This window comes from Salvelinus namaycush, chromosome 3 (genome assembly GCF_016432855.1).
Source record: "Salvelinus namaycush isolate Seneca chromosome 3, SaNama_1.0, whole genome shotgun sequence".
Taxonomy (NCBI): domain Eukaryota; kingdom Metazoa; phylum Chordata; class Actinopteri; order Salmoniformes; family Salmonidae; genus Salvelinus; species Salvelinus namaycush.
In genome coordinates this window covers 81,237,331-81,250,749 of record NC_052309.1, presented here as the reverse complement: position 1 = coordinate 81,250,749, position 13,419 = coordinate 81,237,331, and the positions used below count along the sequence as shown (strand labels likewise).

At 52.7% G+C, this 13,419-nt stretch overlaps 1 protein-coding gene across 1 annotated transcript in view; it reads left to right on the top strand.

Annotated features, from left to right (window-relative positions):
* The window catches only part of LOC120040618 (potassium voltage-gated channel subfamily H member 6-like), a 52,641-nt gene extending 39,274 nt beyond the window's left edge, over nucleotides 1-13,367 (top strand). The window contains exons 11-16 of the mRNA XM_038985703.1: nucleotides 9,256-9,449; nucleotides 9,811-9,898; nucleotides 10,030-10,314; nucleotides 10,443-10,632; nucleotides 10,999-11,206; nucleotides 11,416-13,367. Coding sequence (XP_038841631.1) covers nucleotides 9,256-9,449; nucleotides 9,811-9,898; nucleotides 10,030-10,314; nucleotides 10,443-10,632; nucleotides 10,999-11,206; nucleotides 11,416-11,697 — 1,247 coding nt within the window. The 3' untranslated portion in view covers nucleotides 11,698-13,367. The remainder of the gene's footprint in view (nucleotides 1-9,255; nucleotides 9,450-9,810; nucleotides 9,899-10,029; nucleotides 10,315-10,442; nucleotides 10,633-10,998; nucleotides 11,207-11,415) is intronic.
* The last annotated feature ends 52 nt before the right edge of the window (nucleotides 13,368-13,419 follow it).

Genomic DNA, 13,419 nt, shown 5'->3' with positions numbered 1-13,419 from the left:
GGGTGGTGGTGGCCATACTGGGTAGGCTGAAGGGTGGTGGTGGTTACTGGGTAGGCTGAAGGGTGGTGGTGGTTACTGGGTAGGCTGAAGGGTGGTGGTGGTTACTGGGTAGGCTGAAGGGTGGTGGTGGTTACTGGGTAGGCTGAAGGGTGGTGGTGGTTACTGGGTAGGCTGAAGGGTGTTGGTGGTTACTGGGTAGACTGAAGGGTGGTGGTGGTTACTGGGTAGGCTGGATGGTGGTGGTGGTTACTGGGTAGGCTGAAGGGTGGTGGTGGTTACTGGGTAGGCTGAAGGGTGTTGGTGGTTACTGGGTAGACTGAAGGGTGTTGGTGGTTACTGGGTAGGCTGGATGGTGGTGGTGGTTACTGGGTAGGCTGAAGGGTGGTGGTGGTTACTGGGTAGACTGAAGGGTGGTGGTGGTTACTGGGTAGACTGAAGGGTGGTGGTGGTTACTGGGTAGACTGAAGGGTGGTGGTGGTTACTGGGTAGACTGAAGGGTGGTGGTGGTTACTGGGTAGGCTGAAGGGTGGTGGTGGTTACTGGGTAGACTGAAGGGTGGTGGTGGTTACTGGGTAGACTGAAGGGTGGTGGTGGTTACTGGGTAGGCTGAAGGGTGGTGGTGGTTACTGGGTAGACGGAAGGGTGGTGGTGGTTACTGGGTAGACTGAAGGGTGGTGGTGGTTACTGGGTAGGCTGAAGGGTGGTGGTGGTTACTGGGTAGGCTGGATGGTGGTGGTGGTTACTGGGTAGGCTGAAGGGTAGTGGTGGCCATACTGGGTAGGCTGAAGGGTGGTGGCCATGCTGGGTAGGCTGAAGGGTGGTGGTGGTTACTGGGTAGACTGAATGGTGGTGGTGGTTACTGGGTAGGCTGAAGGGTGGTGGTGGTTACTGGGTAGACTGAAGGGTGGTGGTGGTTACTGGGTAGGCTGAAGGGTGGTGGTGGTTACTGGGTAGACGGAAGGGTGGTGGTGGTTACTGGGTAGACTGAAGGGTGGTGGTGGTTACTGGGTAGGCTGAAGGGTGGTGGTGGTTACTGGGTAGGCTGAAGGGTGGTGGTGGTTACTGGGTAAACTGAAGGGTGTTGGTGGTTACTGGGTAGGCTGAAGGGTAGTGGTGGCCATACTGGGTAGGCTGAAGGGTGGTGGCCATACTGGGTAGGCTGAAGGGTGGTGGTGGTTACTGGGTAGACTGAAGGGTGTTGGTGGTTACTGGGTAGACTGAAGGGTGGTGGTGGTTACTGGGTAGGCTGAAGGGTGGTGGTGGTTACTGGGTAGACTGAAGGGTGGTGGTGGTTACTGGGTAGACTGAAGGGTGTTGGTGGTTACTGGGTAGACTGAAGGGTGTTGGTGGTTACTGGGTAGACTGAAGGGTGGTGGTGGTTACTGGGTAGGCTGAAGGGTGGTGGCCATACTGGGTAGGCTGAAGGGTGGTGGTGGTTACTGGGTAGACTGAAGGGTGTTGGTGGTTACTGGGTAGACTGAAGGGTGGTGGTGGTTACTGGGTAGGCTGAAGGGTGGTGGTGGTTACTGGGTAGACTGAAGGGTGGTGGTGGTTACTGGGTAGACTGAAGGGTGGTGGTGGTTACTGGGTAGGCTGAAGGGTGGTGGTGGTTACTGGGTAGACTGAAGGGTGTTGGTGGTTACTGGGTAGACTGAAGGGTGGTGGTGGTTACTGGGTAGACTGAAGGGTGTTGGTGGTTACTGGGTAGACTGAAGGGTGGTGGTGGTTACTGGGTAGACTGAAGGGTGTTGGTGGTTACTGGGTAGACTGAAGGGTGGTGGTGGTTACTGGGTAGGCTGAAGGGTGGTGGTGGTTACTGGGTAGACTGACGGGTGGTGGTGGTTACTGGGTAGGCTGAAGGGTGGTGGTGGTTACTGGGTAGACTGAAGGGTGTTGGTGGTTACTGGGTAGACTGAAGGGTGTTGGTGGTTACTGGGTAGACTGAAGGGTGTTGGTGGTTACTGGGTAGACTGAAGGGTGGTGGTGGTTACTGGGTAGGCTGAAGGGTGGTGGTGGTTACTGGGTAGGCTGAAGGGTGGTGGTGGTTACTGGGTAGACTGAAGGGTGGTGGTGGTTACTGGGTAGACTGAAGGGTGTTGGTGGTTACTGGGTAGACTGAAGGGTGTTGGTGGTTACTGGGTAGACTGAAGGGTGTTGGTGGTTACTGGGTAGACTGAAGGGTGTTGGTGGTTACTGGGTAGGCTGAAGGGTGGTGGTGGTTACTGGGTAGGCTGAAGGGTGGTGGTGGTTACTGGGTAGACTGAAGGGTGGTGGTGGTAACTGGGTAGGCTGAAGGGTGTTGGTGGTTACTGGGTAGGCTGAAGGGTGGTGGTAGTTACTGGGTAGACTGAAGGGTGGTGGTGGTTACTGGGTAGACTGAAGGGTGGTGGTGGTTACTGGGTAGGCTGAAGGGTGTTGGTGGTTACTGGGTAGGCTGAAGGGTGGTGGTGGCCATACTGGGTAGGCTGAAGGGTGGTGGTGGTTACTGGGTAGGCTGAAGGGTGGTGGTGGTTACTGGGTAGGCTGAAGGGTGGTGGTGGTTACTGGGTAGGCTGAAGGGTGGTGGTGGTTACTGGGTAGGCTGAAGGGTGGTGGTGGTTACTGGGTAGGCTGAAGGGTGTTGGTGGTTACTGGGTAGACTGAAGGGTGGTGGTGGTTACTGGGTAGGCTGGATGGTGGTGGTGGTTACTGGGTAGGCTGAAGGGTGGTGGTGGTTACTGGGTAGACTGAAGGGTGGTGGTGGTTACTGGGTAGGCTGAAGGGTGTTGGTGGTTACTGGGTAGACTGAAGGGTAGTGGTGGCCATACTGGGTAGGCTGAAGGGTGGTGGCCATACTGGGTAGGCTGAAGGGTGGTGGTGGTTACTGGGTAGACTGAAGGGTGTTGGTGGTTACTGGGTAGACTGAAGGGTGGTGGTGGTTACTGGGTAGGCTGGAGGGTGGTGGTGGTTACTGGGTAGACTGAAGGGTGGTGGTGGTTACTGGGTAGACTGAAGGGTGGTGGTGGTTACTGGGTAGGCTGAAGGGTGGTGGTGGTTACTGGGTAGACTGAAGGGTGGTGGTGGTTACTGGGTAGACTGAAGGGTGGTGGTGGTTACTGGGTAGGCTGAAGGGTGGTGGTGGTTACTGGGTAGACTGAAGGGTGGTGGTGGTTACTGGGTAGACTGAAGGGTGGTGGTGGTTACTGGGTAGGCTGAAGGGTGGTGGTGGTTACTGGGTAGACTGAAGGGTGGTGGTGGTTACTGGGTAGACTGAAGGGTGGTGGTGGTTACTGGGTAGGCTGAAGGGTGGTGGTGGTTACTGGGTAGACTGAAGGGTGGTGGTGGTTACTGGGTAGGCTGAAGGGTAGTGGTGGCCATACTGGGTAGGCTGAAGGGTAGTGGTGGCCATACTGGGTAGGCTGAAGGGTGGTGGTGGTTACTGGGTAGACTGAAGGGTGGTGGTGGTTACTGGGTAGGCTGAAGGGTGGTGGTGGTTACTGGGTAGACTGAAGGGTGGTGGGGGTTACTGGGTAGGCTGAAGGGTGGTGGTGGTTACTGGGTAGACGGAAGGGTGGTGGTGGTTACTGGGTAGACTGAAGGGTGGTGGTGGTTACTGGGTAGGCTGAAGGGTGGTGGTGGTTACTGGGTAGGCTGAAGGGTGGTGGTGGTTACTGGGTAGGCTGAAGGGTAGTGGTGGCCATACTGGGTAGGCTGAAGGGTGGTGGCCATACTGGGTAGGCTGAAGGGTGGTGGTGGTTACTGGGTAGACTGAAGGGTGGTGGTGGTTACTGGGTAGGCTGAAGGGTGGTGGTGGTTACTGGGTAGACTGAAGGGTGGTGGTGGTTACTGGGTAGGCTGAAGGGTGGTGGTGGTTACTGGGTAGACGGAAGGGTGGTGGTGGTTACTGGGTAGACTGAAGGGTGGTGGTGGTTACTGGGTAGGCTGAAGGGTGGTGGTGGTTACTGGGTAGGCTGAAGGGTGGTGGTGGTTACTGGGTAAACTGAAGGGTGTTGGTGGTTACTGGGTAGGCTGAAGGGTAGTGGTGGCCATACTGGGTAGGCTGAAGGGTGGTGGCCATACTGGGTAGGCTGAAGGGTGGTGGTGGTTACTGGGTAGACTGAAGGGTGTTGGTGGTTACTGGGTAGACTGAAGGGTGGTGGTGGTTACTGGGTAGGCTGAAGGGTGGTGGTGGTTACTGGGTAGACTGAAGGGTGGTGGTGGTTACTGGGTAGACTGAAGGGTGTTGGTGGTTACTGGGTAGACTGAAGGGTAGTGGTGGCCATACTGGGTAGGCTGAAGGGTGGTGGCCATACTGGGTAGGCTGAAGGGTGGTGGTGGTTACTGGGTAGACTGAAGGGTGTTGGTGGTTACTGGGTAGACTGAAGGGTGGTGGTGGTTACTGGGTAGACTGAAGGGTGGTGGTGGTTACTGGGTAGACTGAAGGGTGGTGGTGGTTACTGGGTAGACTGAAGGGTGTTGGTGGTTACTGGGTAGACTGAAGGGTAGTGGTGGCCATACTGGGTAGGCTGAAGGGTGGTGGCCATACTGGGTAGGCTGAAGGGTGGTGGTGGTTACTGGGTAGACTGAAGGGTGTTGGTGGTTACTGGGTAGACTGAAGGGTGGTGGTGGTTACTGGGTAGGCTGAAGGGTGGTGGTGGTTACTGGGTAGACTGAAGGGTGGTGGTGGTTACTGGGTAGACTGAAGGGTGGTGGTGGTTACTGGGTAGACTGAAGGGTGTTGGTGGTTACTGGGTAGACTGAAGGGTGTTGGTGGTTACTGGGTAGACTGAAGGGTGGTGGTGGTTACTGGGTAGACTGAAGGGTGGTGGTGGTTACTGGGTAGGCTGAAGGGTGGTGGTGGTTACTGGGTAGACTGAAGGGTGTTGGTGGTTACTGGGTAGACTGAAGGGTGGTGGTGGTTACTGGGTAGACTGAAGGGTGTTGGTGGTTACTGGGTAGACTGAAGGGTGTTGGTGGTTACTGGGTAGACTGAAGGGTGTTGGTGGTTACTGGGTAGACTGAAGGGTGGTGGTGGTTACTGGGTAGGCTGAAGGGTGGTGGTGGTTACTGGGTAGACTGAAGGGTGTTGGTGGTTACTGGGTAGACTGAAGGGTGTTGGTGGTTACTGGGTAGACTGAAGGGTGTTGGTGGTTACTGGGTAGACTGAAGGGTGTTGGTGGTTACTGGGTAGACTGAAGGGTGTTGGTGGTTACTGGGTAGACTGAAGGGTGTTGGTGGTTACTGGGTAGACTGAAGGGTGTTGGTGGTTACTGGGTAGGCTGAAGGGTGTTGGTGGTTACTGGGTAGACTGAAGGGTGGTGGTGGTTACTGGGTAGACTGAAGGGTGTTGGTGGTTACTGGGTAGGCTGAAGGGTGTTGGTGGTTACTGGGTAGACTGAAGGGTGGTGGTGGTTACTGGGTAGACTGGAGGGTGGTGGTGGTTACTGGGTAGACTGAAGGGTGGTGGTGGTTACTGGGTAGACTGAAGGGTGGTGGTGGTTACTGGGTAGGCTGAAGGGTGGTGGTGGTTACTGGGTAGACTGAAGGGTGGTGGTGGTTACTGGGTAGACTGAAGGGTGGTGGTGGTTACTGGGTAGGCTGAAGGGTGGTGGTGGTTACTGGGTAGACTGAAGGGTGGTGGTGGTTACTGGGTAGACTGAAGGGTGGTGGTGGTTACTGGGTAGGCTGAAGGGTGGTGGTGGTTACTGGGTAGACTGAAGGGTGGTGGTGGTTACTGGGTAGACTGAAGGGTGGTGGTGGTTACTGGGTAGGCTGAAGGGTGGTGGTGGTTACTGGGTAGACTGAAGGGTGGTGGTGGTTACTGGGTAGGCTGAAGGGTAGTGGTGGCCATACTGGGTAGGCTGAAGGGTAGTGGTGGCCATACTGGGTAGGCTGAAGGGTGGTGGTGGTTACTGGGTAGACTGAAGGGTGGTGGTGGTTACTGGGTAGGCTGAAGGGTGGTGGTGGTTACTGGGTAGACTGAAGGGTGGTGGGGGTTACTGGGTAGGCTGAAGGGTGGTGGTGGTTACTGGGTAGACGGAAGGGTGGTGGTGGTTACTGGGTAGACTGAAGGGTGGTGGTGGTTACTGGGTAGGCTGAAGGGTGGTGGTGGTTACTGGGTAGGCTGAAGGGTGGTGGTGGTTACTGGGTAGGCTGAAGGGTAGTGGTGGCCATACTGGGTAGGCTGAAGGGTGGTGGCCATACTGGGTAGGCTGAAGGGTGGTGGTGGTTACTGGGTAGACTGAAGGGTGGTGGTGGTTACTGGGTAGGCTGAAGGGTGGTGGTGGTTACTGGGTAGACTGAAGGGTGGTGGTGGTTACTGGGTAGGCTGAAGGGTGGTGGTGGTTACTGGGTAGACGGAAGGGTGGTGGTGGTTACTGGGTAGACTGAAGGGGTGGTGGTGGTTACTGGGTAGGCTGAAGGGTGGTGGTGGTTACTGGGTAGGCTGAAGGGTGGTGGTGGTTACTGGGTAAACTGAAGGGTGTTGGTGGTTACTGGGTAGGCTGAAGGGTAGTGGTGGCCATACTGGGTAGGCTGAAGGGTGGTGGCCATACTGGGTAGGCTGAAGGGTGGTGGTGGTTACTGGGTAGACTGAAGGGTGTTGGTGGTTACTGGGTAGACTGAAGGGTGGTGGTGGTTACTGGGTAGGCTGAAGGGTGGTGGTGGTTACTGGGTAGACTGAAGGGTGGTGGTGGTTACTGGGTAGACTGAAGGGTGTTGGTGGTTACTGGGTAGACTGAAGGGTAGTGGTGGCCATACTGGGTAGGCTGAAGGGTGGTGGCCATACTGGGTAGGCTGAAGGGTGGTGGTGGTTACTGGGTAGACTGAAGGGTGTTGGTGGTTACTGGGTAGACTGAAGGGTGGTGGTGGTTACTGGGTAGACTGAAGGGTGGTGGTGGTTACTGGGTAGACTGAAGGGTGGTGGTGGTTACTGGGTAGACTGAAGGGTGTTGGTGGTTACTGGGTAGACTGAAGGGTAGTGGTGGCCATACTGGGTAGGCTGAAGGGTGGTGGCCATACTGGGTAGGCTGAAGGGTGGTGGTGGTTACTGGGTAGACTGAAGGGTGTTGGTGGTTACTGGGTAGACTGAAGGGTGGTGGTGGTTACTGGGTAGGCTGAAGGGTGGTGGTGGTTACTGGGTAGACTGAAGGGTGGTGGTGGTTACTGGGTAGACTGAAGGGTGGTGGTGGTTACTGGGTAGACTGAAGGGTGTTGGTGGTTACTGGGTAGACTGAAGGGTGTTGGTGGTTACTGGGTAGACTGAAGGGTGGTGGTGGTTACTGGGTAGACTGAAGGGTGGTGGTGGTTACTGGGTAGGCTGAAGGGTGGTGGTGGTTACTGGGTAGACTGAAGGGTGTTGGTGGTTACTGGGTAGACTGAAGGGTGGTGGTGGTTACTGGGTAGACTGAAGGGTGTTGGTGGTTACTGGGTAGACTGAAGGGTGTTGGTGGTTACTGGGTAGACTGAAGGGTGTTGGTGGTTACTGGGTAGACTGAAGGGTGGTGGTGGTTACTGGGTAGGCTGAAGGGTGGTGGTGGTTACTGGGTAGACTGAAGGGTGTTGGTGGTTACTGGGTAGACTGAAGGGTGGTGGTGGTTACTGGGTAGACTGAAGGGTGTTGGTGGTTACTGGGTAGACTGAAGAGTGTTGGTGGTTACTGGGTAGACTGAAGGGTGTTGGTGGTTACTGGGTAGACTGAAGGGTGTTGGTGGTTACTGGGTAGACTGAAGGGTGTTGGTGGTTACTGGGTAGGCTGAAGGGTGTTGGTGGTTACTGGGTAGACTGAAGGGTGGTGGTGGTTACTGGGTAGACTGAAGGGTGTTGGTGGTTACTGGGTAGGCTGAAGGGTGTTGGTGGTTACTGGGTAGACTGAAGGGTGGTGGTGGTTACTGGGTAGACTGAAGGGTGTTGGTGGTTACTGGGTAGGCTGAAGGGTGTTGGTGGTTACTGGGTAGACTGAAGGGTGGTGGTGGTTACTGGGTAGACTGAAGGGTGTTGGTGGTTACTGGGTAGCCTCTCCTTCTTTCTTTTTTTTTTTTTTCTTTTTTTTTTTTAAATTTTATCCCATTTTCTCCCCAATTTTCGTGGTATCCAATCGCTAGTAATTACTATCTTGTCTCATCGCTACAACTCCCGTACGGGCTCGGGAGAGACGAAGGTCGAAAGCCATGCGTCCTCCGAAGCACAACCCAACCAAGCCGCACTGCTTCTTTAACACAGCGCGCCTCCAACCCGGAAGCCAGCCGCACCAATGTGTCGGAGGAAACACCGTGCACCTGGCCCCCTTGGTTAGCACGCACTGCGCCCGGCCCGCCACAGGAGTCGCTGGAGCGCGATGAGACAAGGATATCCCTACCGGCCAAACCCACCCTAACCCGGACGACGCTAGCCCAATTGTGCGTCGCCCCACGGACCTCCCGGTCGCGGCCGGCTGCGACAGAGCCTGGGCGCGAACCCAGAGACTCTGGTGGCGCAGTTAGCACTGCGATGCAGTGCCCTAGACCACTGCGCCACCCGGGAGGCCCCTCTCCTTCTTTCTTAAGTCTTCCCCTCGTTCTTCCCTTTCAAGCTTATGTGGTTTAGTGCATTCTCTGCCTGTCTGCCTGTCTCTGTCTGTCTGTTTCGCTCTCTTTCTCTTGCTCTTTCTCTCGCTCTTTCTCTCTCTCTCTCTCTCTCTCTCTCTCTCTCTCTCTCTCTCTCCCTCTCTCACACTCACACACACGCACACACACACACACACACACACACACACACACACACACACACACACACACACACACACACACACACGCACACGCACACACACACACACTGCTGTGTTGTGGTGTGCTGTTTAGCCAGAGGTGTTTGGGCACGGCTCCACTTCCATTCCACAGTGTCATTGATTACCGATCACCCGATTGCTCAGACCCACTCTCTCTATGCTAGCCTGTCTCGCTTTGATTCATCTCCCCTCTGCATTTAAGTGGACACAAAGTCAGGCCTAACTGGAATAATGTAGAGCATTAGTGTTATTGTTCTACTCTCTGAAAAATCTAGAAATAATCCAGAAGAAATGATCTGTCAGGGTAGTCTTGTAGACGGAGTCTTTCACTGGTGTATGTGGTGTATGTGAGTGAGTTTATGAGTGTTTTTAATGCTTATGTTGTCCAATAATTTTTTTGTTCAAACATTGCTTTCTCCATTGTCCCTCTATTCACCTCCGTTTCCTCTTCACCTGTGTCACGCCTTTCAACCTCTCATCTCTCCATTCTCTCTTTCTCGTTCTCTCCGTAGGTCAAAATGATATCTTCGGCGAACCCATCTATCTTTTTGGGCGTCCAGGGAAGTCCAGTGCAGACGTCAGGGCTTTGACCTACTGTGACCTCCATAGGATCCTGAGGGAGGACCTGCTGGAGGTGCTGGATATGTACCCAGACTTCTCAGACTGCTTCTGGACCAACCTGGAGATCACCTTCAACCTCCGAGATGTGAGTACCATCAGGGGGAGACAGAGAGCACCCTCCAACCACTAGTAGGTACTGTTCATGTTGGGCCGGTTTCCTGGACACAGACTGTGTAGTCTTGGACTAAAAATCATTCTCAATGGAGAATCTCCTATGAAAGTGCTTTTTAGCCCAGGACTAGTCTTAGTCTGTGTCTGGGAAACCAGCCCTTAGTCATAAAGAGAGCTTAACACAAGGTCAATGAGTTTTAGTTAGGCAAACTAATGCAAAAGCATTACTTCTTGAATATTTATTGTGTATAAAGCTGATGATTGATGATGTGTGTGTAATGTGTTGTAAAGTGTGAGTTGTTTTTTGTTGAGTTACTGAAGCTGATGTGTATTAGGTAGATAGAATGAACCAGGCACCTCCCAGTGAGGACTCTGAATGTGGATACCGACGGCCGCGGCCACGACGCAAGAGAAACCGGCCTGGTGAGTGTGTGTGGTTCTGCTCATTATGTCCTCATGGGTTTCTTATACATTGTTAAAAGTAAAAGTCGTGTTACTATCAATGATATGTCTAAAGTTGTGGTGATCATTGTACCTGTCCTGGTTGTGTGTAGACGGCATGGACCGTGAGGACTCATTTCCAGACCAGTCGTGTCCTTTGGGGAACCACAGCGGCCCGGACACAAGCTCCCACTGGGAGGGCATGTGTAGCAGCGCCAGCGCCTGCTCCCAGTCCAGTGACGATGAGATGAAGCCCCTGGGACATAGCATAGCAGAGCTGTACCCCTCTGTGGACGACACCGATGACTACCCCCCTGCTGTGGTCAGCCTGCTGCCTCCCAGCGGACCCTCAGCCAGCATGGGGCCGCCCCTGGACCGAGGAAGTCACCAATACACAGGTAAAGAGAGACTGAGATGTAGATACCCAGTATTAGGCATGAACTAACTAAGATCAGTGGACTGTACTATGTTATAACCTGCATCAAAGCATTCCCACAGGCATCTCTGCTCTTTCTCTACATCCCAGCTGCCGCCCCCATCAACATGCCAGGCCCAGGGGTGTATGGGTATTGGCCTGACCGGAGGACCAGTCAGTTGTCAGATCCCCAGCGGCGCTGCTCCTCAGTCAGGGGCACCTACCACTCTCCTCCCTGTGCAGAGGACAGGCCCAATGAACTGGAGTCCAGAGTGGAGCTGCTACAGTCCCAGCTCCGCAGGTATAGAGGAGATGAGAGAAGAGGAGAGGAAAAGTGAGGAGAGAGAAGAGGAGGGGAAAAGGGATGACAGGAAAGGAGAGGAAAAGTGACGAGGGCACAGCAAAGGGGATCTTTAGAAAGGAATTGCGAGGAGAGGAGAGGAGAGGAGAGGAGAGGAGAGGAGAGGAGAGGAGAGGAGAGGAGAGGAGAGGAGAGGAGAGGATTTACAGACAGGTAAAGGAAGATAATAATTGGAGAAGAAGCCAAAATAAATAATGGAGGAAGACCAAGAAATGATTGAGAGAGATTACAGAGGAAGAAATGATTGACTTTATTCATCTTTGGTCTTTCCTCTCCCACCCTGCCTCCATCCTTGGCCCTGCCCAGACTGGAGACTCGGATGACTGCAGACATCCACGTGATCCTGCAGCTGCTCCAAAGGCAGATAACCCCAGTGCCCCCGGCCTACAGCACTGTGTTGCCCAGCCCTCACCCTGCTCACCCCACCACCCTGTACAGCACAGCAGCCCCCATCATCCACACTGTCCCCTCCATGCCCCCAATCAAGATTGACAGCATGCTTTCGCCACTGCAGGTGGGTACTGGTATGGTGTACAGATAGTACAGTATATATCAGTTTTTGCTTGCTACAATGCTCTGTCCTCGAAGAGCTATATGATATTGTGAAACAGTGGGCTGATAATATGAGTGAGAGCGAGGTATTGGTATTAAAGGTTGGTCAGTATACCGAGTTACTGAATCGCTTTTGTGCTTCACCTCTCTACCCGTTTTTTTCCTTTGCAGAGCCCGGACTCAGACAAGCACAAGTCCAAGGACTCCCTGTCCAGTGGGATCCACCTCACGGTGGCCTCTGATGACACCATGTCCATGTCCCCTGAGACAGAGCCCCTTCCAGGGTCCTCCATGGGCCTCAGCCCCCCCCATGTCTCCTGCCAAACCCTGGGGCCCTCTGGACTGCTGTGTGGCAGCCTGCGTTTCCCCTCCCTCCCTGACAACCTGGAGACCTCCACAGAGGGGCAGGAGATTCAGAGGCACGTTTCTGACCCCATCCTGCCAGGCAGCTAAAACCCTCTGACCTTTAACCTTGAACCTGATCATCCCTCACTCCTAGCACCCCCTGCACCACCACAGGAGGACAATCACATGTTGGCAGAGTCACTTCTCTAATCGTCGCCTCTCTCATTCCTCCTCTTCAATCCCCACCCAACCCCCTAACCTGTAAGATGCTGCTGATCAACGTGGGTTGCCTTCCACATAGCTGAGAGGAATTTCTTTGGAGGGCCCCCTCTCACTGACTCACAGTGCCCGGGGCTGAGGCACCTCTGGTCCTGTGCGACAAACAACCTCTCCTCTCTATCAGAGCCTAGGGCATTATTGAGAGGGGGTTTAGGATTTCTGCAACCCAGACCCCACAAAGCCTGGGGGCCTGGCACTGCCTATGGAGAACTGATATGAAACTGGGGTGACTAGAAGCACACGTACACACACGTCACACAGACACTAACAATAACCCCAAACCCCCTTTTCCCTGGATCTCAAAGCTGTAGTATTGTCATTCCTCTCTCGTTTTCCTTTTGTTAAGTGATGGTCCTTTTATGCCATGTTCCTTTTTGTTGGGAGATAAGAATTTGGCCAAAAATACATATAACTGTGTGTACTGTATGTTTACACTGTAGAGGAACTGCACATTCAGGCTCAGTGCTGTTTATAAGTTGAACTGAAATGTATTTTTATAGTATCATGAGGATCTTACCGTCAATCTGGAAAATCGAATAGTTATTTCTTTCACACTATTGCTATGTTGGTGTAACATATTATCAACAGATGATATAAAGAGATGGTATAAATGCCATCTAAATACTGTTGATGTCTGTATGGTAGGAATGACTACTGTAAAAGTGGCCATTTTTGAATACAGTAATTCTACTCTCATGTTCTACCATCATATGACTTAATGGAAAGCAATATTTGTTAACATGAAGTGACATGTCTCATTATTGAGTCAACATTGTCAGGGGTCATGAGAACAGATAATTGACATGGGAAAAAGCATAATGGACAGTTTTGTCATCTCTTTTATGCTGTAGTTATGTAGCACTTGTGAAGCATTATAAACACTTTCATTTATACAGCCATTACTGCTTTGCTTGGGTCATCATGTTTGTGTGTGTCTATATATCTGTTCTGTTTCACAGGACTGTTGTTACACCAAGGATGCATCATCTCTTTTTCAGGTGTGTGTATGTGTGTGTGCGCAATGTTTGTTGACTATGTTTGAGTAAGTGACATGGTCACATATTTAACATCACCCTTTTGAAAGGCCCGGATTCAATCTGATTCTACAAGACAATGTTCCCGCTTTTGAAGAGACCACATTATCGGTAAACTCTGCATATGTCGGCTCAATCGGAAATTACGTTCAAGTGGTGCATTGTCCAAATCTGCAATCAGAATGGATCCTGGCCCAAATGTGTGTAATGACTCAAGGTGCCAAAGTTAGTGGATGTTTGATGCCCACCTGGGAGGAAGTGATGTGGATGTAATCTGCCAATCAAGTGATGTCACTGGGATAGTGTCATTTTCCCAGAATCCCAGTGTCAAGATATTTTTGACAGTTTCAGGAGAATGTAACAATGTTTTTTAAGCCTTTCTTGTTCTTTAAAGGTTTCTTGAAGCACAAAATCATAATTCTTATTCATCTTTTTTAGATTAAAGATTATTTATAACAAATAATACAGAAACTTCAACTACTGACAAGTTGTTTATTTTTGGTTGAGGGCTTGGACT